Source organism: Monodelphis domestica, chromosome 5 (assembly GCF_027887165.1).
Source record: "Monodelphis domestica isolate mMonDom1 chromosome 5, mMonDom1.pri, whole genome shotgun sequence".
NCBI classification, from domain to species: domain Eukaryota; kingdom Metazoa; phylum Chordata; class Mammalia; order Didelphimorphia; family Didelphidae; genus Monodelphis; species Monodelphis domestica.
In genome coordinates this window covers 82,975,803-83,001,483 of record NC_077231.1, presented here as the reverse complement: position 1 = coordinate 83,001,483, position 25,681 = coordinate 82,975,803, and the positions used below count along the sequence as shown (strand labels likewise).

General features: G+C 37.0%; 1 protein-coding gene across 4 annotated transcripts in view; it reads right to left on the bottom strand.

The window, feature by feature from the left end:
- The window catches only part of TMPO (thymopoietin), a 36,745-nt gene extending 13,886 nt beyond the window's left edge, over window positions 1-22,859 (bottom strand). The window contains exons 1-4 of one of the 4 annotated variants that reach the window (XM_007503254.3): window positions 22,305-22,859; window positions 13,381-13,507; window positions 9,108-9,266; window positions 3,934-4,019 (exon numbers count right to left, since the gene is read on the bottom strand). In XM_007503254.3, coding sequence (XP_007503316.1) covers window positions 3,934-4,019; window positions 9,108-9,266; window positions 13,381-13,507; window positions 22,305-22,592 — 660 coding nt within the window. In that variant the 5' untranslated portion in view covers window positions 22,593-22,859. Of the gene's footprint in view, window positions 1-3,933; window positions 4,020-5,681; window positions 8,584-9,107; window positions 9,267-13,380; window positions 13,508-22,304 lie in introns of those variants that run through there. The other 3 variants (XM_007503253.3, XM_056798678.1, XM_007503252.3) reach the window with 3 other exon arrangements.
- Between the last annotated feature and the right edge of the window lie 2,822 nt (window positions 22,860-25,681).

Genomic DNA, 25,681 nt, shown 5'->3' with positions numbered 1-25,681 from the left:
GTCTTTGCTTCTAGGAATGCTTTAAAGCCTAAGTTATAGTCTGCAGTCTTCATCAAGGGTGGATTCCAAACCAGAAAGTACTTGAACTGACATATCAAATCTGGACAAAAAAGGGAAGAAAAATGAAAACAAACAAACCATCCAAACATAATATAACTAAGGAAAAGACCATTTTTTTTCTGTAGGAGCATCTGAGTAATGAGTCAGCAAAGGGAAAACTAGGGAAAGTGAGCTAATTAACATGAGCTTAACTACTCTGAATTTATTAGGACCTATGAGTTAACTCATCTCTGGAAAGAGTGCTAGAGTTTTGCCTCAAATAGAAAACACAATCAGACAATGGTGTTTTGGACAGTCAGACAACCACCCTGCTTCTGGCCTTCTGATACAGACAAGATTCAAGGAAACATGGTATTAGCTAACAAGGTCACATGACTGCTAACGAACAGTTGAAGAGGTTTGGTTTCACAGTCTGAGTAATCTATTAAACAATGGATTTTTATAAAGCATCTACTATATTTCAGGCAGTGGGATAAAAGAACAATGGAGGAAACAATCACTACTCAAAATGAGTTCATTTTCTAATGGGAAACACAAATACATGTAAAAATGAAAAGTAAATAAATACAAAGCTCTTGTTAAACACAAGGTTGTTTGGGAGAGGGCACCAGCAGTTGCAAGGGGAAACAGAAAAGGTTTGTCACAGAAAATGATCTTAGAGTTGATGGTAAGAAAGGAATACTTCCCTCACCACAAAGGTACAAAGATGGAAGATGGATTGAAACTAGATTTGGCTAGATCAGAGTATAGGAAGAATACAAAATAAACCTGAAAAGATAGATTGAGGGCAGGTCAGGAATATATAAAAATTTGTATTGATCCTACTAGACTAGATATCAATGAAAAAAAATATTATCTGTGTAAAAATTTAAAGTATCTTTGGCTAGATGCTAAATTTAGGATTAGAAGTCTATCCTTTTTAATTTGTTTCAATATCCTTTGGGATTTGTTCCTTTCTTATTCTATTATTAAAATTTCAACTCTTAGTAGATAAGGTGTATGCACATCTCAGCTGAAGGTCTATGGGGCTCCTGGCCAAGGGCACACGAACCAATTCTGCAACCCCAGAAGCCAGGGAGAGCACCAAGAGGAAAAGAAATGGAGCCCATTGTAGACCTTGATCCCTTCTCTTCAGGTCTAACTGTTCAGAAGTTATGAGAGTGCTATATTTTAAATGGATGATATTTTAAGAATTTATGTTAAGCCTTAAAAAAAAAAAAACCTTTTTAACCTATACATAATGTATAGTGCTGACTTGGAATCAGGAAGACTCAGAATCACATCCTGTCTCAGATACTTACTAGCTGTGTGACCTCAGGTAAGTCCCTGAATGTCTCTTGGTCTCAGTTTCCTCAATAAAAGGGCTAGGACAAGACAGCTTAAAGAATCTTTGAGCTCTAACCATATGATCCTATATTCCCATAATAAACAGATTGGCTAAGAGGTAGATTCTTACAAAAATCACATAATGTAGCCTAAACACAATACTATAGTAATAACAATAGGAATTTATATATATTTAGTGCTCTGAAATTTGCTAAGTACTTAGAAAAAAGAAGAGAAAAATGTCTCAGGACAGCAAGAAAAGACCAGCACCTGAAATAGGGAACAAAAAAGGAGAAGTAGAGCAGGCTTGGGGATTTGTTCTCCCTTCTTCTACAAGCAATGGTGTTAAGAACTAAAAATTTACTCTGAACCACAGTAAAGGAGGTCCTAGGTAATGGCAAGCTAAAAGGGAAGAAGAAATGGAAAAATTCCCAAACAGGGGCCAGAACTTGTAAGGTCAGTTTTTCTGACTACAGGGAAGCAAAGGATGTTTCTAAGTCAGGCGGACAGTTGAAGACTATTTTATATTTTATGTTTCTCAGTGCTATAGAGTGGACTGTCACTTTGCTTTGCTTTAAAAAATGGCCAAAAAAAGGGTGGCTGGAACCATGCCTGCTTCCAAGCATGACCCGTCCTCCCCCCCGTAAGTCACTTTATCCAATTTACCTAGAGCTCTAGCCACTTTTCCATCTTAAGAATTGTTATTAGGAGCACTACTAGATCTTAAACCATACTATAAAGCAGTAATCATCAAATCAATCTGGTACTGGCTAAGAAACAGAAGGGTGGATCAATGGAACAGAATAGACATGGGGCAAATTACCTCAGTAATAGTGATTGATAAACCCAAAGATCCCAGCTTTTGAGATAAGAACACAGTATTTGACAAAAACTGCTGGGAAAATTGGATAATGGCATGACAAAAATTAGGTTTAGATCAATATCTCATACCCTACACCAAGATATGGTCAAAATGGGTATGTGATTTAAACATAAAGAGTGATATAAGTAAATTAGGGGAATATAGAAGTTTACCTATCAGATCTAGGGAGAAGTGAAGAATTTATGACCAAACAAGAGATAGAGAGCATTATAACATGTAAAATGAATAATTTTGATTATATTAAATTTAAAAGATTTTGTACAAATAAAACCAATGCAAGCAAGATTAGAACGGAAGCAACAAATTGAGAAAAAATTTTATAACAAATTTCTCTGATAAATGTCTCATTTCTCAAATATATAAAGAAATAAGTCAAACATAAGAATTCAAGTCATTCCCCAATTGAAAAAATGGTCAAAGGATACGAATAGACAGTTTTCAAATGAAGAAATCAAAGCTATCAATAATTATGCAAAAACTTTTTTTGATTAAAGAAATGAAAATTAAAACAACTGTGAGATACCACCTCACACCTATCAGATTATTCAATATGACAGTAAAGGGAAATAATAAATGTTGGGAGAATCTGGCAAAACTGGGACACGAATTAATGCATTGCTGGTAGGGTTGTGAATTGATCCAACCATTCTGGAGGGCAATTTGGAATCATGACCAAAGGGCTATAAAAGAATGCATACCTTTTGATCCAGCAATACCACTAGGACTATATCCCAAAGACTTTTTTTTAAAAATGGGAAAGGACCTATTTATACAAAAATATTTATAGCCATACTTTTTGTGGTGGCAAAGAATTGGAAACTAAAGGGATGTCTCTCAATTGGGTGAACAAAATGTGGTATGATATGATGTGATATGATGGTGATGGAGTACTATTGTGCTATAAGAAATGATGAACAGGATGATTTCAGAAAGAGTTGGAAAGACCTACGTGATCTAATGCAGAGTGAAAGGAGCAGAAGTAGGAGAACATTATACATGGTAACTGAAATATTGTGGAATGATGAAATGTGATAGCTAATAACTTTGCTACTAATATCAATACAATGATCCAGGATAATTTTGAGGGAATTGTGAAAAAGAATGTTATCCACCTCCAGAGAAAGAACTTTAAGTGCAGATTATAACATATGATTTATCACTTGACTATTTGGGTATATGACTTGGGGGGTTTTGGTTCTATAAGATCATTCACTTACAAAAATGAGTAATATGGAAATGTTTTTCTAGATAATAAATGTATAACCCAGACTGAATTGCTTGTCAATTCTGGGAAGAGGGAGACAATGCGAATCATATAACTTTGGGGAACTTATTTGGAAATTTGTTATTAAAATAATTTTTTAAAAAAAGTTGTTACTAGGATGGAAACTAAAGATTAAAAAAGTGACTGATAGAACTGACCCAGAGAAGACACTGAACTCTTGATGTTCTCACAGCTACTACTACTGCACCCTGAACACATGACAAGAGTTCAGAATTTAATTATACAACATATTAATACAAAAATGGTTCTAGTGTTAACAGTTTATGGCATTTGCTAGAATCTGTATACCATCCATTAACAGAAAATAAGTCAGATAAACAAATGCCAAGAAATTAAATATACATGCAAGTGGCAAGACCATAAAACTGAAAGTACTTACCTGATTATGCTCAACTCTTCTTTGCTTGAGTGTTACTGGAGTCTTTGACTTGCTTTTTAGTGGTTCTCTCTTCTCCAGTTTGAGCTCTGGAAATAATTTCAAAGGCACCATTACACTTTGGCATTCATAATAAGTTAACTCTTAAATCTTGCTGTTGCTTCGAAATTAGTTGAATGAATATTTATCTTTAAAAATTCAACTACTTTCTTCCTACCTTTATAAATTCAAAAGTCCAAAAAACAGCCAAAATGCAATGCAATGGCTATCCTAAAATTAGACTTTGTTAACTGAATTCCCATTTGATTCTTTGAGCATCCTATTTATCGTTCTCAAGCAAATGATCATTTCTCCTGTTACTTTTTTCATCTTCCCAAACTTGAAACGAAATAAACTAAAGAACTTAATTTTGTGTATTCAAAAAAGAGGTGATATTATAGAAAGAATTTTACCCTGAAATGCTACCAAGGTTTCAGAGTAAATGGTAATCAATGGGAATAACCAAAATTAGTTATATGTTCTCTTGAGGCAGACCATTTTTATTTTTCCTATTCTGATATGGTTATAATGCCCTGAAGGATAGGGATAAAAATTGTACACAAAGACAAATAGAACCATTCATAGAATGCTTTCAGTCATTGTGTAGAAAAACAATTTAAAATATCTGTTAATCATTCCTGTTATAGTTATAATGGAGATAACAAATAAGATCTACGAAGTAACTTCTTTTTCTCAGGGGAATTTATAACTTATCATGATACTAAATGGCTCATAACCTTCCTGGTTTATAAGCTACCCTATCAAAAACATTACAAATCTTTCTAAAGGGAAAGGCAATTCCATTCTACTAGTTATAAAGTTTGCTGTCACTACTTAAAGCAATCAGAAAACTAAAGCTTTAATTTCCCAAGACTTAGTCAGCTGTTTCCTTCATTGGTCCCTTAATAAAGTACTGAAAAATCAATATGTATATGTCACTTCCACTAATGAAAAAATTGTGCAAAAAAATTCAACAGCAATGGCTATTATGGTCATGGGTTTCAAGTCCCCTCTCCAAATGGATGCAGCTGCAGAAACCTTCCTAGTTATTGTAATGTCAAAATTAGAAATTAAACAGTGATTTTGATCTAGTCAATTCTACTTTTATTTCAGATAAATGAACAAAAGTGCTTCCCCCCATTGTGATAAATATTACTAGGTATTATCTAGATTAAATGGATCAAGATCTATTTTAACTGAGGCAGTGTGGTGTAGTAGAAGACAAAATAGGTTTAAATCTTGGTTGTTTTTATACCCAGGTGACCAAACAACCTTCAGTTTTTTCATCTGTAAAATTGTTTCCAGTTCTAGCGACATGATCTCTTTGGGACTCTTAATTTAAATTTATTTGGGTTTTTTTTTGAGGGGAAAGGATGTAAAATGAAAATTTAAGAATAGGAAAATAGAAAGTTAAAATAGTCAAGTAGGATTCAGTATGTATATAAAGTTAAATGAATTAAAACAATCTTTTTCTTTATAACTTTTGAAAAAAGTTAAGGAAGTAATGAAGACAGGCCTTTATAATGGGGAAATCAAGTGATAATATTTTTGTAAATTTGGGAACCTAAGTTTTCAATTATACTTCAATCCTGTAAAATGCCAAGTTAACTCTAAAGAACTGGAAAAGGTATCCATGTTGAATAAGATCTCATTTGGTGAAGTTCCAAGAGAATAAACACACATGCTACATGGTTTTGAAGGCCACACAATAGTTTTCAAATTTAAAAACTTTATTGAATTTGTGGAGGAACTCTACATTATCACAACTTAATTGCACAGCGCTCTGTAAGTTGCACATACAGCATTTCAGAAGAGACAAAAAAAAAAACTCAACAAAAACATTCCTTACAAAATTCAAAGACAGGTAAGAGGCATAAAACATAAAAATTTGTAAGGCTGATTGGATTCTGGGACAGAAAATGCCCAAGCAATAATATTTAATGGCTAATAAAATTTTGTAGATTACTTTATATGTTCTTTCATATACAAGTATTTCAGACTGCTCAATTAAAAAATTACAGGCACTTTTTGATGGATCAGCAGCCATTTACTATAATCTTATTCTAAAGATAATCTTTTTGGTACATTTAAGACCAAAATTATTTTTCATAAACAGAAAAATGGGGGATTCAGTTACTAAATACACACTTCCAAAAACAAAACATGAGAAAAGATATCATGCCTAAGTAAAACTAGCTATATAAACATACTTTTGGTACCATAATCATTTCACATAGTGAATATTTCAAACGTATTTTGGAAATTAATTTTACTTTAATTACAAAGTTTTTACTTATTATGAAGTACAAAACAAGATGAAGGAAAAGAAAATATTTAAAAATAGTAATTCTGATCTTTCTAGTACAAAACAGAAATGTATGGCTATTTAAATTTTTTTTTCTTTTCTGTGTTAAGAAAGAGCTTGTGAATCAGTTGTGGTGCAAGGGGATAAGATAAAGGGATAATGTGGAAGGAGTCATGAGGGAGGTGCTTAAGATAGGTGACATCTGAGAACAAAAACATTTTTCCCTGTGTATTTAACATTAAATTCCTATCCATCTATCTCATTATGACATGAAGGGAAGGGAGGAAAAAACAAGTCGGAAACTGATTTCTCTAACACTATCTCAATGAAGACAAGCTTTGCATGGTGTTATTAAACAGGTATGCCAGTAAGCCTTCTAGTAAGGTCCAGTAACAAAATGCTATCAGGACTAAGCTTAGGTCTTCAATACAAGGTTGGCCACTGTATACAATTAAAGCATATACTAAGATGTGGAGGAGAAATCTGCCTTGGCAGAAAAAGCACTGATATCAGTGAAATTACAGATCCTTTAAAATATTGAAATATCCTTATTAAGGTTTTTATTTTGCCTCTTAGTTATAAAAATTGGAATGTATGTATAATTATAAAAGATGATAAACTTGTAATCTACCAAGTTTGTCTTAAAAAAAATTTTAAAGTTTCAAATGCAGAATACTAAAGAAAATGCAACAAATTTGGAAAGAAACAATTGATGAAAGTTTTATGAATATGACTTTTATTTGTGCAAAGAAAAAGGAAGAATTTGTTTGAGCTTGGCCTGTATCAGGTGGATATTCCTAGTCAAGTCTCTAGGGCTTTACATGCCTTGTCACCATGGGAAAGATCCTTACAACTTCATCACTGTCTCTTCCCACGCTTTTTAATGACTTTCTGTACTTCTCCTCCAAATAGTGTTCCCCCTTTGAAAGGAAGCACTGATAGCTTGTTCTTTTGAGTGTCACTAACTTTATCATTGTTCAGCCAGAGGTGCCGGCGCCCCATGGTAGAAGATCCCATGGTACAGGCAGCCATCCTTACTTCATCAAAGGCAGCATCACAGAGAAATGAGGCTGCATCATAAGTTTTGCTCAGAGTTCCAAGTACTTCAGGTATCCGACTAGGATCAGAGCTGATAATGTGTGCAACCTGGCCAATATCCGTTTGTACAGCCCGAGCTACAAAGGCAGTATGGGCTGCAATCTGCAGGGCTCCTGCTGCTGCTTCATATGTTCTACACAGGGCAAGATCAAGTTGCTTATTACAGGCCTCAGTGGATGCTGGGGGAGTGACTTGAGAAGTCAATTCTAGAATTTCATTATCCACTTTGGGAACTGAAAATATGTGTGATGTTTCTCTGGAAGAAACAGGGTATTTGCTTGCCACTGAAGGGATCTGCCTATCAATGTGACTCCATTCTTCATCAATTATCTTTAAAATAGATTCATGGAGGGGAAAAGATGGTTCTGGGCTTCTTATTGTGTCATGTTGACATTCCTTAGGTGTTTCTATGCCTAAAGTACTCAGGGACTGAGAAATAACAGTCTTTGCAAAAGCAGAAGGTGCTACATTATCTTCAAAAGCATAATCCCCTTCCTTCATTGATCTCTCATGGAGTCTAGGGAATTTTTTTGGCAACTCCCTGTCTTCACTTTCTTGAAATTGAGACAGGCCAACCTCTTTATGTGGGTTTTCCACATTGCCTGATTTTCGGTTAGAAATTCCAGGTAAGTTACTTGCTCCTCCCTTTATCAACAGAGAGTTCACATAATCTCTGATGGCTTGAGCTAGAGGTGGTGTAATTACTTGTGAGTTCTCTAAAATGTCAGGCTCTCCTCTACATGTTCTCTCAGTAAATAAAGAACCAAACTCATGCTTATTTCCACAAATGTTTTCTAAGTGGTCTTTGAGGCACTTGGGGGTGGAGTCTTTAAGTGCAGAAGAACATAAGGGCCTAGCTGCAGCTGAGGTCAATGTAGCAAACTGTTCAGAATGGGAAGATAATGAACTTTCCCCCAAGAATCTATCCTTACTAGACTTGGGATAAATAAAAAAATCCTCCCCTGAAACGACTTTTTCTGCTTGTCTTATGCCAAGTGAGCTTGAGGCATGCAGAGGTTCCCTGAATGGGTCTCTATTAGAGCCATGTCCTCTTTTAGCTGCCTGTAATTCAGTCCTGCCCAAGGGAGGACGGGCACAAATTTCAGGAAAAGAAACTGCCTGAAAAAATCCACCAGAGGGAGAGGTTGGAAGTTCAGAAATACGGACAGACTCCCTAGTGGACTTCACTTTCTTGTGTTCTTTCTTCTTCCCTGTAGAAGCAAAAGAGGCAGGAAATTTAAGTATAGTTGGTGGATGACCTGGTTCTTTTTTGCCTCCTTGCTAAAATGATGTGGTTGAAGGAAAAGTTATTATTTTTGGCAAATCCAAAGAAATATTTTGGCTCGCTTTATCTTGAATTAATTAGTATAGAAATAAGGGTTATCTGGGTCAAATTACCAATTAGGAAATAAAGGGGAAGAGGAGATAGATTAAACTAGATCTTAAAATGTCCATCCTCATAATCATGTCACTTAAAAAAAAAATCAGAATCAACTTTCTATTTATATTTGAAACTGTCAGAATTCGTTGACAAATAGATAATAATTACAATGATCTTGGACTCAAGTTGAATTGGTCATGAGGAAGAGCCCTTCCACATTATATTACTTCATTAAGAATAGGGGCAAAAGATCCACTTTTGGGTTACCCTGAAATAATTTTATCTGATAGGGCTATTCTCTACCCAAACCCAAGCAAAAGTTACATGCTCTTTCACTGTTATTTCAAAGCTTACCTTCTTCATTGTCACTGTATCTATCTGAGTCATCATTTCCATTCTGTTTGGCATTTTCTGCTGATGAAGAAACTGTTGGCAGAGGTGTTGAAGATCTTGACTCTAGGCTATGATCTCTCAGTTTTAGCAGTTTCTTTTCATATAGCTTCCTGGTGGTTTCTAGATTGAAATTAAACTTGTTTAATAACTTGTCATGTAGTCCTTATTTCATTATTACATTTGTTTTTTTAAAAACTCTTCCTTCCCTTCTAAGTAATTAGTTTCAAATTTTATTGATTTAAATAGTTAATAATAATCCTGATACACAATTTAGTTGTCTTACTTTGACTCTAATAAACATTTCTCAATATGTTCCCAAGTTTTAAACATTATTTCCTTCTTCAAGTTCTACTATGATTCCTATCTCCTATGTGAAACTTTCCCTCAAATTCAACACATTCTGAACAAAAGTAATTAATGTACTTATATAATCAAAATCACAAAACATTATACTCTATCACTCTTACGTTATAACCTCTTTTATATCCCTGAAATACCTAGGTCAGTACAAAGCATTAAATATTTCATATTGCTGAAGATAATACAACCACGTTAATGGTCTTAACTGTGATAGTCAATAGCATCAAGTTGAAATAAACTACAAGATAATTTAATTTCATTACTAATAAATGAAATGTCTTGACAGAAAGCTTTCTTAAAAAAAAAAAAGAGTAGTGTCCATATTTTACATTTATCTTGTTTCCATGTTATGTTGTTTCTTGATAAGTATTAGTAACAAATTTCTTTCAGAAATCCAATGCCTAACTAGATTTCTTATAAGAATACCTAAGATGATCAGCTATAATAACTACTACCTAATTAGTACTTAAAGAAAATATTTTCTCCAAAAATATTTATATTACAATTTATGTACATATTATTTACGGTGTGTATAGCTTTTGGAGCACAGTTCCAAACTGCATTCCACAATATCCCAGCCAATTTTCCCATAGCCCTCTTTACCACTTTACACCAGTTTGATGTGTGATGTGGAACCTCTGAATGAAGAGTAACTGTTTAAACCAGGGGTTTCTAACCTTTGTTTTATGGTTAAGTTTTTTAGTATTTTCCTATGATTTTTTCTCAGAAAGGTTAGTGAAAATAAAAATACTATTTCCTACCCTTGAAACCTAAAGACCCACCATTTAAAAATTCCAGGATTAAACAAATTCTGAAGGTGATTGAAAGAGGTGGAACTTTACAAATATATTTAAGTACTTGCCCCTGTAATAAAACTGTTGCATAGTATATAGCATAAGTACTATTTCTCTCAAGTCAACTATACCAAAATGAAGGTGAATCAAACTTATATCTGACCATATTATTTTAATTATTTAACAGGCATTTATTTATGAAAGGCCTACTTTGCTTAAGGCATTGGGTTGGATGCTAAACATGAAGGCAAAAATAAAAGTCCCTTCCCTCAACATTTCATTCTATTGAAGGAAAATAATACAAATACAATGAAGATATATATACAACAGATACTGTGGAGGGAGAGATATGGCCTCATGTAGGATGGGATCTTCAGAGGCAAAAGTAAGAGTCAAGGTATAACTCTAAAGACAGTCTATGGGTTCAAAGTCAGGGATTCAAGAAATCAAATATCATGGAGGCCAAACTGATATGAAATGAAATGTGAAATATGAAAAGTAACATGTAACAAGCCCCCAAAGCTGACAGAAGTCAAACTTGAAGGGCTTTAAATGCCAAAGGATTTTATATTTGAGTCCTACTTGGCGTTTTCTAACCACAGAGCCTAAGGAAATGACAGTAAGCATTTGATTTATAAATTAAGCAATTAAGTGAAGACAACTGCATTCTGCTAAAAATGCAGCATAACAAAAATAAAAATGAACTACTGTACGCAAAAGATTACAAAAAATCATTCTAATAACGAACTGTTCTTGTTTAGAGCTTCAGAAATAACTTCCCTGAACCATGGCAACTTTATCAGATAATGCCAACCCACTAACTAAGTATCAATAGAATGAACTGATTTCATAATTTGTTAATATCTTCTTTGAATTTGTAAGAGTTATGGAACATACTAAGTTCCATATGTTATGGAGTTATGGCCTACTAAGTGAAGTAAAGGGATCATAATTGCTAATTAATAATAATCAACAGAAAGCACATGAGAAAGTGTTCTAAATCTCTTATAATTAGAGAAATGCAAGCCAAAACAACTCTGAGGTACCACCTGACACCTAGTAGACTGGCTAACATGAAAGGAAAGTAACAAATGTTGGAGGGGATGTGGCAAAGTTGGGACATAAATACACTGCTGGTGGAGTTGTGAATTGATCCAACCATTCTGGAAGGCAATTTGGAACTATGCCCAAAGGGCACTAAAAGGCTGTCTGCCCTTTGATCCAGCCACAGCACTGCTGGGTTTGTACCCCAAAGAGATAATAAGGAGAAAGACCTGTACAAGAATATTCATAGTTGCGCTCTTTGTGGTGGCAAAAATTTGGAAAATGAGCAGAACCAGGAGAACATTATGCACAGAGACCAAAATACACTGTGGTACAATCAAATGTAATGGACTTCACCATTAGTGGCAATGCAGTGATCCTGAACAACTTGGAGGGATCTGAGAAAGAACACTATCCATATTCAGAGGAAAAACTGTGGGAATAGAAACACAGAAGAAACAATTGCTAGATCATATGGGTTGATGGGGATATGATTGGGGATGTAGACTCTACATGATCACCCTAGTGCAAATATCAATAATATGGAAATAGATCTTGATCAATGACAAATTTAAAACCCAATGGAATTGCATGTCAGCTATGGGATGGGGCTGGGGGAGGGGAGGGAAAGAGCATGAATCTTGTAACCATGGAAAAATACTCTAAATCAATTGAATAAAATTTTCCAAATTAAAAAAAAAAATTAATAATCAACAGACACGAAGCCCTAGCATGCATGTTGTACTGATCAGAGATAGAAAACAAACCAAAAAAAAATCTGATTTAGTACTTTAAGGCATGTAAAGTACTTCTTCACAAAATCCTGTGAGGAAAACAGACCAAGTACCATTATTATAACTTTACAGATCAAGAAATTAAAGCTTGGAGTCATAATTCCAGGAAAAAAACCCAACAATCTAATGATAATAACTAGCATTTAAATAATGACTTAAGGTTTTCAAAGCTCTTTATAAACTATCTAATTTGATACTTACAAGAACCCAGTAAGCTAGGTATTATTATTATGGCCATTCTTTAGATGCAGAAAACAGGACAGACTACTGTATCACAGTAAAAAGGTAGTCAAAAGGGCACTGGACTAAGATGAAGAGGCCTTGGGTTTTAGATGGAGTATTGCCACCTACTCTTTTGTGACCTTGGGAAACATACTTAAGTCATTCAGTCTCAGATCCCTTTTCTGTAAATCTCCATTGACACTTACATAATGATCTCTCCCCTGCAGGTTTCACAGAGTTAACAGATCAAGACATGGCTGCAAGGAGTCCTAGCAGATCTAATCCAATTTCCTAATTCTAGAGTTGAAAGATCATTGTCCTCGTTAATAGTACACATTTATGTGGCTTTTACTCAGATATCCTTAGAGGTAAATTCGTTTGACAGAGAAAACAACTGAGGCTCACAGAACTGATCCTAAGGAAGCAGTTAAGTTAGTTGGTAGCCAAGACCAGAATGCTTCTGATGCCAAGTCTAGCTATTGCATATGAAAGCATTTCAGAAAATGTAAAGCATTATAGAAAGTAAGGTAATATTTCTCCACAAAAATTTAATGGGTCCTATCAAGTTGAAAAAGCTTCCAGAGTTCAGGACTAATGATGTCTAATGACAGGCTGTTTTCTGTTGTCTGAAGTTCCAGCCATGCTAACTTTAGAGGGGCTCATCTACATTTGGCAGTGTGGGGAAGGTTTGGCTACAACTCAAGTCACTTGAGATACAAAAGGGTGGCAATCTGAAGCACTCATAGAGTATTGCACTGTTTCCCTAATGTATATGTGTATATAGCATTTAGCATAGTGCTTTACACACAGAAAATATATGTACCCTTTATTTACACATCTCCATTAGGATGTAAACATGAAGACAGATGCTGTTTCTGCTTTCTTTGTATTTCCAACATAGTAAATCCTCACTGATGTAATGAGGTCAGGTAGTATTGTCTAATTTTGACTCAAATGAAACCTTACTGCAACGATTTGGTACCATCTGAAAATGAAAAGAATTTAGGATTATTAACATACCCACAATAGGGCCAGGGTTGACTCCATATTTCACGAGTTGAGACAACAGCTCTTCATTTGTGAGGTCAGATACATCTATATCATCTTTCTCTTCTGATCTGGGTTTGTCAGTTTTCTTTGTGGCTTTCTGTAAACAATAGCAAATTATTTATAAAATAGCTATAATTTTTTTTCCCTCACAGGAATTAACAAGCTATCCATTTATCTTGATAATCAGTGTACTATTGGAAATGAAAACAAGCTTTTAAAAATCCATTTTTATATTTTAATATTTTAATAACAATTAAAAAAAAAAGCAAAGTACAAGAATTCTGAATCTATATACCTAATGGCAGAATGACCATGATTTTTAAAAATCTTGGTCAAAATGGTCAATTCTTCATTAGTATTATTAATCAGAAGTACTACAACAGACAATTTAAAAATTGTTCATAATCAACTTCTGAAATGTAATATATGGCTTTATGGTAGCTTCATATTTATAAATATGTCTGGCTTAAATATTATCATATGCTGTAATAGGCATACACATACAACTTGAGAAACATGGGAAGGCATACTAAAAATTGTTAAGATTATAGGCTGCAGGTGAATATTTTCCTTCAAATAACAATTGAAAACAAAGTTGGCAGTTCCATTTAAGGTAAGGAAATCTTTTAATTAGTACTAGTCTTAAAAGTAGGTTAAGCAAATTGGATCATTATTATAGCATCACCCCCCCCAATCTAATGTGTGTGTAGCCGTGTATATGATAGACACACATTCATCCTGTACACAGCTTGTTTGGATGTGGTTGTTTTCATATTGTTTCCCCCATTAGACAATAAGCTTCTTGGAGCAGGGACTAGCTTTTACCCTTTCTTTGTATCCTCAGAGCTTTGGGGCTATGTGTGCCTAGAAGAAGGTTTAACAATCATGTCTAGTCCTGTTCATTTTAGGAATAAAAAAAATTATGGCTGTGTATTTTAATTTAAAATCCAAGATTTTTAATTTTTTGTTTGAGATTGTATTTTCATAAAAATCCAAGATTTTGATTTTTGTTCCGAGAAAATATCTTCAAGGATGAAGCTTACTAACTCCTAAATGCAGAGAATGAACTGTTACAGAAATATGCCAGAAAAACCTACACTACAGCAAGAAGATCAAGAATGAACGTTTGGGTGTGGTTGACTGAACTGAAGTTTGATCGAACATTTATTGTAAATGTACACTTTTATGCCAAGGGGACTGCCCCTAATTTGGCTTTCTGTCAATGCGCCTAGCAAAACATTGGTTTTGCTTTCTTTCTATTCCTCCCTAACTACTGTAATTTCTTCTTAGAAAAATGAATATTGTATACATCTGTAGTTAGAAGTGCGTTTAGGACTACAAGATGATTATATTAAATGATCAATGGGGAGACTAGTCTCCCAATGATGATTGGGGGGGGGGGGAGATTGTGAATCTTAAAACTGCTATTTCCTTATTGTAACAAATGAAGGTACTTGATCAGGAATGTATTGGGAATTTTAACATTACTCCACCCATACTTAAACAGTGTCTTAGGGGGAAGATAAAGTTGTAAACTCCTTACTGAACAATGAAAAGTCCCCAACTCATAGTGAAGCAAAAACCTTAAGCTAGGTCTATTTTTAGATCTAATGCAAAAAGGTACTAAGTACCTACAAAGGTTAAATTAATCACTAAAAGGTCAAGTAACTTACAAAGGGCAAGCTTAGCAAAGAGTTGTGAAATACCCAGAAGATATAATCTAATCAGAGAAGGTGATAACAAAAAGAAGTGAACTAAGAATGGACAGTCCTGGGGAAAACATCTGTGATTGGTAGATGTGAAAATTTAGGGGAGGTGACATAAGAGAAATTTCTCTTTAAAAGGAGCTGGCTCTCTGAACCTAGTGGAAGTTTGGAGTTAGTTGGAGAAGCTGGGTCTCTGAACTCAGTTCAGGAGTTGAGGATTTCAGTGAAGGACTGGAGTTTTGCTTTAGGATGATCTTGCGGTTAAGTGATTAAAGACTGACTAGTCTCTCTTAAGGCTCAGCCCTTCATACTATTTTCTCTTATTCTCTCTCTCCCCCTTTCCTTAATTCCTTCTTTTGTTATTAATTAAAATCTCCATAAAACCCAGCTGACTTGGGTATTTTCATATTTGGGAATTTTCCCCAGGGCAACCACTTATTTTTTATTTAAATCAAGAAACTAAAAATTATCTTTACAGTTTTGACAATTTACAGTCTTGAAACCCACATTTTCGCAGTTACAGCTGAGAGGTTAAGTGACCTATCCTACATGACAGAATTTCTACATCCAAATGAATGCTTTAAGAGCCCCCCACCAAAGCCTACTTTTATTACAACAATGCAATATTGCTGAAAACATTTCTCAAGCTTCTTTTTTTTTTTTTAGAAATTATCATTACTGACTTGAAAAAGAATTTTTAATAGGAAATGTGCCCAAGGATTTTATGATTACATGTGCCTTTTGGCAAAAAAATTATTAACCAACTTGAAATATCTAGATAGCATAATAGTTTGAGAGGTCTGGACTGGTAGTTAAAATCAGAGTTGGATGCTACCTAAGACACTTATTGTGTGGTCCATGGTCTGTTAACTATTTCTCAGTCAGTTTTCTAAACTATAAAATTGAAATATTAATAGCATTTGCCTCAGTTTCTCTGTAAAATAAGGGAGTTGGCCTCTAAAGTCTCTTCTAGCTCCAAATCTTTGAACCTATAAACTCAACCCATGTATTAGACTTCAAAATAACTTCTATCTGAAAGACAAAAATTTTTGAATGAAAGAAAATATTCAAAAGAATGTGAAGGCTGGGAATTTATTTACTTGTCTCATTTGCAAAACAAAGGGATTGGTCTTAGTGACCTCTAAGGTCTCTTCCAGCTCTAAATCTAAGATCCTACTAGGCCATAGAGGTCTTCACTCTGCCAATTTATCTGGTAATTTTGCTCAGAACATAGTAAATTAGAAATTAAAGAGAAAATGATGACTTTTAGCTTGACAATGAGGGAAGACAAAGAAAAATGTTTCAAACTATACCAGAAAGGTTAAACAAACAAACAAATAAATAAATAAAAGCACAGCAATATGAAAGGTCTGCTAGGGTATAATTCTATAAGTAATTAGTCCCTGAAGATACTACTTTATTACAGTACAGTGGAATAAGTCACACTCATAAGGATAGCAGTTCACAACAGGTTCACTTTTATAAATGGTAATTTATAGTTTACAAAGTGCTTTCTTCACTAACTCCATTTTATAGAGAAACCTAGGCTCAGAGAGCTTATACAATTTGCCCTATAGGAAAATATCCAGATACTGACCCCCAAGTTCAGCATTATATTAATTAAATTTCTATTCATTTTATCATCCATTCCAAGCCACAAAGAAAAGATAAAATTGTATTCAGAATACTTAAGACACATTTCTAGCAAAAAAAAAAAATAATTTTAAGTTGTAAAATACCACATTCTCAGGTGCTATTATATAAATGAAGTATTACAATGCAATGTTTCAGCATTTCTAATATACCTTAAAATTAAGTATGACAATTAGGTGGGGATTAGCTGGGGTTGGATCAGGAAGACTCATCTTCCTGGGTTCAAATCTGTCCTCAGACACTAGCTGTGTGATCCTGGGCAAATTACTTAACTCACTTTGCCTGTCTATAAGATGATTTGGAGAAAGAAATGGCAAACCATTCCAGGATAAAGAACAACAAAAATAATAACTGGTGCTCATCATTACAACAGTCTCACAAAGCAAAATAAATGCTACCAAAAGAAAATAGATGATTTCTATTATCATTAGGGACAAAAGAAATATGCTCAATTGCTTTAAAAAAGAAAAAAATTCTGTACAACAAAGGATCAAAAGGAAAAAAAAGAGAGAAGTTGGGAAATGATTATAAATGTGACATAAAAACCTGACATCTAAAATACATAAGGAAACCAAAAATTCACAAAGTCTGTTGTTCTCAGTTCCCAATGGCTAAATGGTAGAGACAGTTTTTCAAAAGAGTAAACAATAGTTAATCACTTTTTTAAAAATCACTAATAATCAGAGACATACATTAAACACCGAGAGATCAGCTCACAATCATTCAATTGGCAAAACTTAGTTATGAGAAGAAAAAAAAAATCTTTGCCCAGTGCTGCTGGAATTATAAATTTGGCTGGCATCAGCACCCCCCCCCATCCAACTAATTTCATTGTTAAGAATGTACTCTGAGGGGGGCAGCTGGGTAGCTCAATGTACTGAGAGCCAGGCCTAGAGACTGGAAGTCCTAAGTTCAAATCTGGCCTCAGACACTTCCTAGCTGTGTGACCCTGGGCAAGCCACTTAACCCTCCATTGCCTAGCCCTTACCACTCTTCTGCCTTGGAACCAATACTATTATTGATTCCAAGAGGAAAGGCAAGAGTTTTTATAAATTAAAAAAAAAAGTTCTCTGAAAATGTTTTTACTTTATTCTAATTCAAGACCTAAAATGCAAATTAAAAAGCAATATCTGTGAAAGAATAAAGAAATATTGAAAGACCTTTAGAAAAATGACAAGTTAAAAAAATAGCATAACAAAGCATGTACTAATTAAAACTGCTATGTGGAAAACTGAATGGGAAGGTATAAAAACAAAGAATATTGATGAAGTTATGATATGGGTTAAAATTAATTTAAAGGTAATGTTTGCAAAGCTAACTTCAGTAGATTGCATAGATGTTTGCTAATGTTTATAATCCTTTGTTTTTGTTATTTAGCTTAAGTGCCCAATGGCCACAGAAAGAAAAAGGAAAGGGTTACTACCGAGGGGGAGACAATGTGCCAGTAGAGGGAATATCCATGATTCATCCAAGCGATCAGTTTGCATCTAATACTCCAAATAGTTGGTAAGATTCAGGAGGGATGTGCAGGGTATTTTATCTAACTTTTCATTTCCTCCAGCTTTTGGCATATTGTATTGTACATAGCAAGAATTGAAAAGGTGAATTATAAGTAAATACTAGGTCCTTCGAAATAAATTGCACAACACGTGTCTTTTTTCAAACTTTGAAAATAACCTATAAAGCAACATTATTAAGAGGTCCTGTTTTAAAATGCTGCCAGTGGCAGAGCAGGTCAAATGTAAACATCTGTAAAAAATAATTGGTTCATTAGTAATGCTAGTCAAAAATCCACTGTTTTCCTCATCAAAGTGTCTTGTTTTGTACTAGGGAGACACAATAAACATGTAGAAAAGCTTGCTAAGGTGGTGTCATGGAGAGAGTCTAGGGCATTTAGTTTGGCTAGAATTCATATTAAAGCCTCAGGCTCTAGTTTTGTGAACCCAGACAAGTCACTTAACTGCTTCAGACCTCAGTTTCTCAACTGTAGAAATTACTTAATAGCACCTATCTACCAAAATTGCTGTGAAGATCAAGAGATAAAATCCATAACTTACAAATCTTGTACTTTAGACATAAAAGTTTTCAATATTATCCTCCAATTTAAAAATATACTCCTAAAACAAGCTGCCAAAAAATAAGACACTGTACTCATAAAATTCCCTGTTGAATACACAGTTCTAGTTTCTTTTCTCAGCTCCTGTGAAATCTCTTATCTTCCATATCCCAATACCAACAAACTTTCTAATTCTCCACACCCACACTCTTTCCAAACTGAAATCTTATTGATGGCACTAGCTATGGTTTTGCTATAAGTGCTTTTTTTTTTTTAACCCATGACCAGATATTTTTATAGGTCCATCAATCACAGTAACTTTTATCAATGAGCATGCTAAAAAGTACCTATCAGAAACATCTTTGCAATTCTTAGCAGCAACCTGGAATATATGGTCTTTATGCTGAGGACATATTAATTATTAAGAGTTTTCAATACAGTGAGGTCATGAAGTAAAACTCTACAAAATCTAATCAATTCACAAGTTTGTTAAAAATCCATTGCATTTCTATATAAAAATTTAAATTTCTGGTACATTTTTTAAGAGTCAGATTTTTCTGTAAAGAGGTTATCTTTGTAATTATGAGTTTGGTATGGGTGGTTCAGTGGTAGAATTCTCATTTGCACACAATTATGAACTTGGTTCAGTGGACTAACCAAAGAAATTATGCTCTATTGGCTTCTAAGTAGTCAAAATTTATGATTTTTTATGAAAGGAAAGGCAATTTGCACATAAATCTAAATATTTAGGAATGCATTGAATAATTGCATTTAATTATTTTATTTGATCACTATCTTGATAATTCAACACCTAGAAATAGACATGACCCTAACTGCAGACAACAAAAATACCAACTACAAACCAAAGTTAAATGCTGTCCTTTAAAAATAAAGTTCTCCAGGTGCAAATATTTTCTCTAATAACATTAAGTGTACTTAAGAAAACGTGGAAGGCACAATGGTAACTGGAAGCTTAGACAATTTATCCTAGCATTTATTTCATACTGCCAATCATGTAATAAAACAAAAACTCCTAAGCAGGGAAATGTTTGGCCTAGAACAAGTTTTCACTAATTTTTAGATCTTACTGAATAACCAAAAAGAGCAGAAACCTAATATTTTCCCTGCCCAAGGAGGTGGCAGGGAAGGAGTGCCTGCTTAGGAACCTTTCTAAGGTTACTTCCAACTTTTAAAACAGAACAAAAGCTATTTCTGCAATGTTTCTTACATCTTGGAAAATTAAATACCCTTAATAAACTTCTATAGTATATTTGTATCCCAGAGTTGAGATGACTAGTAAACTACATCTCCAGCTTCAAAACGCCATCTATTGGACAGCTCCACTAGGATGTCCAGCCAGAAGTTACAACTTTATATCCTCTTTTCTCCTCCCATAGTCACTCTACCTCTTCAGTTGTTTTGAACACCAATCTTAACCCTACTTCAAAAGAGCAAGGATTTGTCTGAAAGGTTTGCACCTTATTAACCTGTGTCCCCTGAATAGACCCAGCTGGCATAGTGAACATAAAACAGAAGCAACAAATAGTGTTAATAAAACTATCACTAAACAGAGTCAAAGAATCAAAATCAATTCTTGGTTTTTTATCCCACGTGTAGATGTGCACAAATTATTCCATAGATTACTTTGAGTCCCGTTCTTAAACGTTAAGAGCTTTCTATTCTGACACTCACTCTGACTCAACAATGCCTAGGATATATATTCTATATATAATATATATTCTTGTAAAGGGTTTATTGAGAGAAAATAGCTATGAGATTATATTTATCAGCACAGAACTATTAAATGATTACATATAACCAACAAGAACTGCCCTGGTACAAGATATAGCACTCACATAATTTTATGGATCTAAAAATATATTATTCGCCAAAAAAAAAATTATTTGGCTTAAAGAGGACTTGGTTTTAATGTTAAACTTAATTGCTATTATAAGTTTATAAAGTTCTCCTCTTCATTGTGGCATGGAGGTGGTCTAAAATTCTCTAGGACTGCAATTTCAGGGAAAGCTGTTATCAGTTTCTATATCAAGCCATTAAGGGTTGGAGCTCAGGAGCCATCTGATGATGAGTTCTGCTAAGTTCAGAGATTAATGCGTAGATAATGAACGTCTGACAATTTATTCAACCGTTGAGGAAAATTTGCTACTGAAGGTAAGGACCTTTTTTGGCAGGTCGAGTCCTACAAATATTTGCTTATTCAAAAAACATTTTCCAGTTAAAACAGTTTGCAAAATATGTTCTGAAATATATTACCCAGGACCAAAATCACAGACCGGGATACCAAGACAACAAAATTCTGGAAAATGAAGCAACTATACTAGTTTCCGCATGTAAAAAAACATTCGAAACTCCAAAGCAGAACGAGGAACAAAGGGCTGAAATTGCAAAACGAACAGTAAGGCTTTCTTCGGGGAGTGGCCCCAGGATATAGCGGGTTCCCCATGTGGGAGGTGTCTTCAAGGCAAAGAGCCTGCCTGCCTGTCTCTCCCTAGCTCTCTCGTTCGCTCGCTCCCTCCCAGTGCCATCAAGCCTTTGCCACTACGCGATTCTACTAGGGGACAAATAACTAAGCCCTACTTTAAGGGTCCAACCCGGGCCACAACACGTGTCCCCGATCCCGCACTATTTTATAACAGCAGCCGTGCAGTTAACGCACCAAATTTAAAACAAAAGCACATCTCCTGGGGCTCGGCCGTGGGCGCAGGCGTAAAAAGGCGGGAACATCCCGGCTCCTAGTTTAAATTTTGTCCTCGCCGCCCGGCCGCGCACGACCTGGCCTCCAGGGAGCGCTCCAGCTCCGGCTCCGCCGCATTTCGGTTATTGAAGCGGGAAAAGCTGCAGCCGGGCTGGGGCGCTAAGCAGCTGGCTTCCGGAGGGGGTCCCCCAGGGCGCCACACACTAGCTCCGCTTTAGAGCTGCTCGGAGCCCCACAAGGTGCAAAGAAGTGGGCCAGCGGGCTTGGATGATGCAGCAGTGCTGCATCCGAATCCAGGATCTAAGAGACGAGGAGCCCGCCTCCCGCCTGCTGTAGCTCCCCTACACTGCCCCTCACAAGACAGCCCCTTACTTGGGGTCTAGGCATCTCTAAAGCTTGATCGGGTCCGGATGGTCTGTCTCCAAACCTCCCCCGTTGCAGCTAGAGAAACTGAGACCGAGGCTCTCAGTCTTCGGAGTCCCTCCCCCCATTCACAGCGTCCTGGAAGGGGAGCCAAGGCTACCCGAGGGCCAGGGTTTACCAGAGAGGAAACTAAGACGGCGCCGTGGGTCCACGGCGGTCACAAAAGGATGGGAGGCCCGTCCGCCCTGGGGGATGGGAGCAAGAGAACAGGAAAAAGATGACTCGGGGCTTTGTCAAGAAGGGGGAAGGGAACTCTCCGTACCCCGGGCGGGGGACAAGGCCTGTTCTGCTCGGATGGGGGCCAGGGAGAATAGGTGGGGGTGGGGTGGAGGCTCCGTACCCTTCCGGCGGCGGCACCGCCTCCTCCTCGGCCGCGGCCCGCAGCACTAAGCACCGGCGTGGGCTCGCGCTCGTCGTCGCTAGAGAAGTCCGGGGGTGCACGGCTGTTGGCAGCCGGGGGCGGCGGCAGCGCCGCAGACCGATTGCGCACCGTGAGGTGCTGCAGGTAGAGCTGCACGTAGACGTCCTTCCGCTGTTCGCCCGAAGGCAGCGTCACATTGTTGGCTAGCAGCTCGCTCTTGAGCCGGTCTTTCGTTAGCACCGACGGGTCCTCCAGGAACTCAGGCATCTCCTCGGCGGCTACCCCGCGAGCGCGCCCCGCGCTCCTTCTCCGGTTCCACACGCGCTTCTCGTCCACCTCCTCCTCCTCAACTCTCGGGATGGCCACGAGCCCTGGCGTCCAATGCTTAAGCCGACGGAGTGGTACCGAGAGGCAGGCGGAGCCCTGGTGGCGCGCACACAGTCGACCTACTCCACTCAGTCTAGCACACACACACACTCACACACTTGGGGCGAGCTCCGAGAGACGCCCGCGTCGCCCACGCCCCAAGAACGCGCCTTGCCATTGGCCGGCGGCTGCAGGAAGCGCAGCGCCTATTGGCCCGACACCTCGCGCGGGTTCCATTAGAGGTGCAGTCTGGCTAGCAAACCTCGAGACACGCAGTTTGAAAGGCACCGGGCGGGATCCTCTACCGGGTTGGGCCGGTTGCACCGCTCTGCTCCTTCTCGGAGGCCCGGCGCCCAATTTGGGCCGCCGGGCGCTGAGGGCGACATTGCGGTGGCCGGCAGCGATTAAGCTCTTGCTGTACGCCAGGCACAGAGGGATCCCAGGGACACTAGGGGAAGAGCCGGCTACGCCCCATTTTTGAGATGAAGAAACTGAGGCACGGAGCCCAACCCCCTCAGGCCCATCCTTGTGGACGCTGGGACAACTGGAAAGGGCTCTAGAGCCCTTCATTAATCCATTCCGTTACGGTTCATTAAGCGCTTGCTGTGTGTCAGACACATCATAGGTGACCTAGAGCTGGAAGGAGTCTCAGAGGCCCTCTAGCCCAACTCCACATTTTACAGACGAGGAAACGACGAAACTGAGACACAGAGGTGAAGAGACTCACCCAGAGTCGCACAGCGAAGTCAGTAGCTGTGGCCGAGTTCGAACCCAGACAAAGAGGAAAGACTGTCTGCTGCTTGGCAAGGGGCTAAAGGGCTTTTCAAAGCTTTCGAGCCCAGGTCTGCACCAGACAGCCAGAGAGCTCAGGCTTAGGGTGGAAAGAGGCCAGGCTGTTGGGTTATCCTGTCAGAAGATGATGAGATTGCAGTGGGGGCAGGGAGGACAGAAAATGAAGGTTTACATTCTGCTAGGGTAAGGGTTGTTGGCCTTTTTGGGGTCTTGGACTCCCCAGAATGACTTACTAAATGCATAAAATACATGGAATCACAAAGGAGATCAAATAGTTCAAGAGGACCATAGATTACCCTCCACCCCCAGTCAGGGAAATACTACTAAATTAGTGAATACAAGGGGACAGGGTCTGAACCTGTCATTGACATGGAAGTTCCTCATAAGGGGAGAATCAGTGCAAGACAGCACCTTCCCTGCAATTTAGAGGACTTTAACCTGGAGGTTAAATGGCTAATCCAGGGCAAGGTCATAAAAACCGGTAAATGTCCAGAAGTGGAATTTGGTTGGATACTGGTCTTCTTGGTTCAGAGGGTCCTTTTCTATCCAATAGGCCCATCAAAGTAGTCCCAAACCAAATTTAAGGAGAGAAGGCAAAGCCAAATACTCCTTGGGGAAATTTATTTTCACATTAGGGACTGGGCACTAATGATTTCTTTGATTTGGGAAAACTCCTCTAGGAATACAGGCCTACACTTTCTCAGAAATGTCTAGTTTTGAAAGAGTTGCCTATTTTCTAAGATAAATTGCTGCACAGTAGCTGACATACCTGGCTATAAGTTTTCTTGAGAGGAGTTGAATGAATGAGTGAATGAAAAATAAGAGTCAAGCCAGCAGATGCAAATGTAAAAGTAAATCCCTGGAGGAGCTTACATTCTAAGAGGGTAGCTACACTTCAGAATTTAATGACCTGTTTCTATTTGAGTTTGATACATTTGGTCTAGGGCACTGGGATCAGTGCCTGGCCTAGGGTCACAGTGCCAGCATCTGAGGTAAAATTGGAACTCATGTGGAAGCTGGTTTTCTATTTAAAAAGCTGCCTCAGGCATTGGAGAACTCCAGAGATAAAAAAATAAAAACACTCTGACTAGCCTCTTAACCTCTTTCATCAAGAGCTCCCACTATTGGGCAGAAACCAAAAGGCCTATAGAAAAAACTTCCTATCTATAGCAAAATATTCCTAGATGCACCTTTTGTAAGTAAAAAAAAAAAAGGGAACCAATTGGACTCCAACATATTGGAAATGTCTGGGGAAAATTTTGGGAAAACCTTGGAAGAATCTTTGAAATGAAAGCAAAATTCATAATCTCAAAAATTGAAATTAAAAAACTAATGGGGAATACTGTCCACCTTCAGAGAAAGAATTGTTGCAGTTGGATGGATGTGGGAATCAAAGCATACTATGTTTCACATAATGGCATTTACAGTTTTATTTTGGAGTTTTGGTTTTGTATGAGTGTGCTCCTACAGCAATGACCACTATGGAAATGTTTTGCATGATAATAAAATAAAATAAAAATTTAAAAGGCATCAGAAGTCAGAGCAATGAATGATCTTGATTCTAAAGGGCTGAAGAAAAATGCCATTTTACAGCAGGTGGGCAATGAGATGCATGCTGTCAGATGTGGTTAAATTATGGCAAACTGTAAAACTTGGGAGTCAGAAAGACATCAGTTTAAATTCTGCATTAGACGGTAGCTGTGTAATCTTGAATAAATTATTTAACCTCTCTGCATTAGCTTCTTCAATTGTAAAATAGATACAAATATCCCCTATACCTCACAGGATTGTTGTGAAGATTAAATGAGATAATGTATAAAGCAGTTTGTGTTAGCTATCACTAATAACCATTTTGTCACAAAGTAGGGTTCAGTATGGGGTAATATTGGGACATGACTTTTTAAAAGCTTCAATAAAATAATTTTGGGAGAAAAAAATTACTAGAAAAATTGTGACTTCTGGCATGAAGCTCTTCCAAGTACTCTTCAACTTTTGACGAGATGGTATTACTAAATTTTCCTCAAATGCCCACAACATTTGGAGCTAGAGTGCTTATAATTGCTTCAAAGATTTGAAGGTTCAGAACAAAGCCCTCCTTTAAAAAAGGGGGAGGGGTGGAAGTGGCCTTTCTGTTCCAAGTTCATTTCCTGTGTATCCCACTGTTGCAGAGAGAGGCAGCTTTAAGTTATGTATGTGGT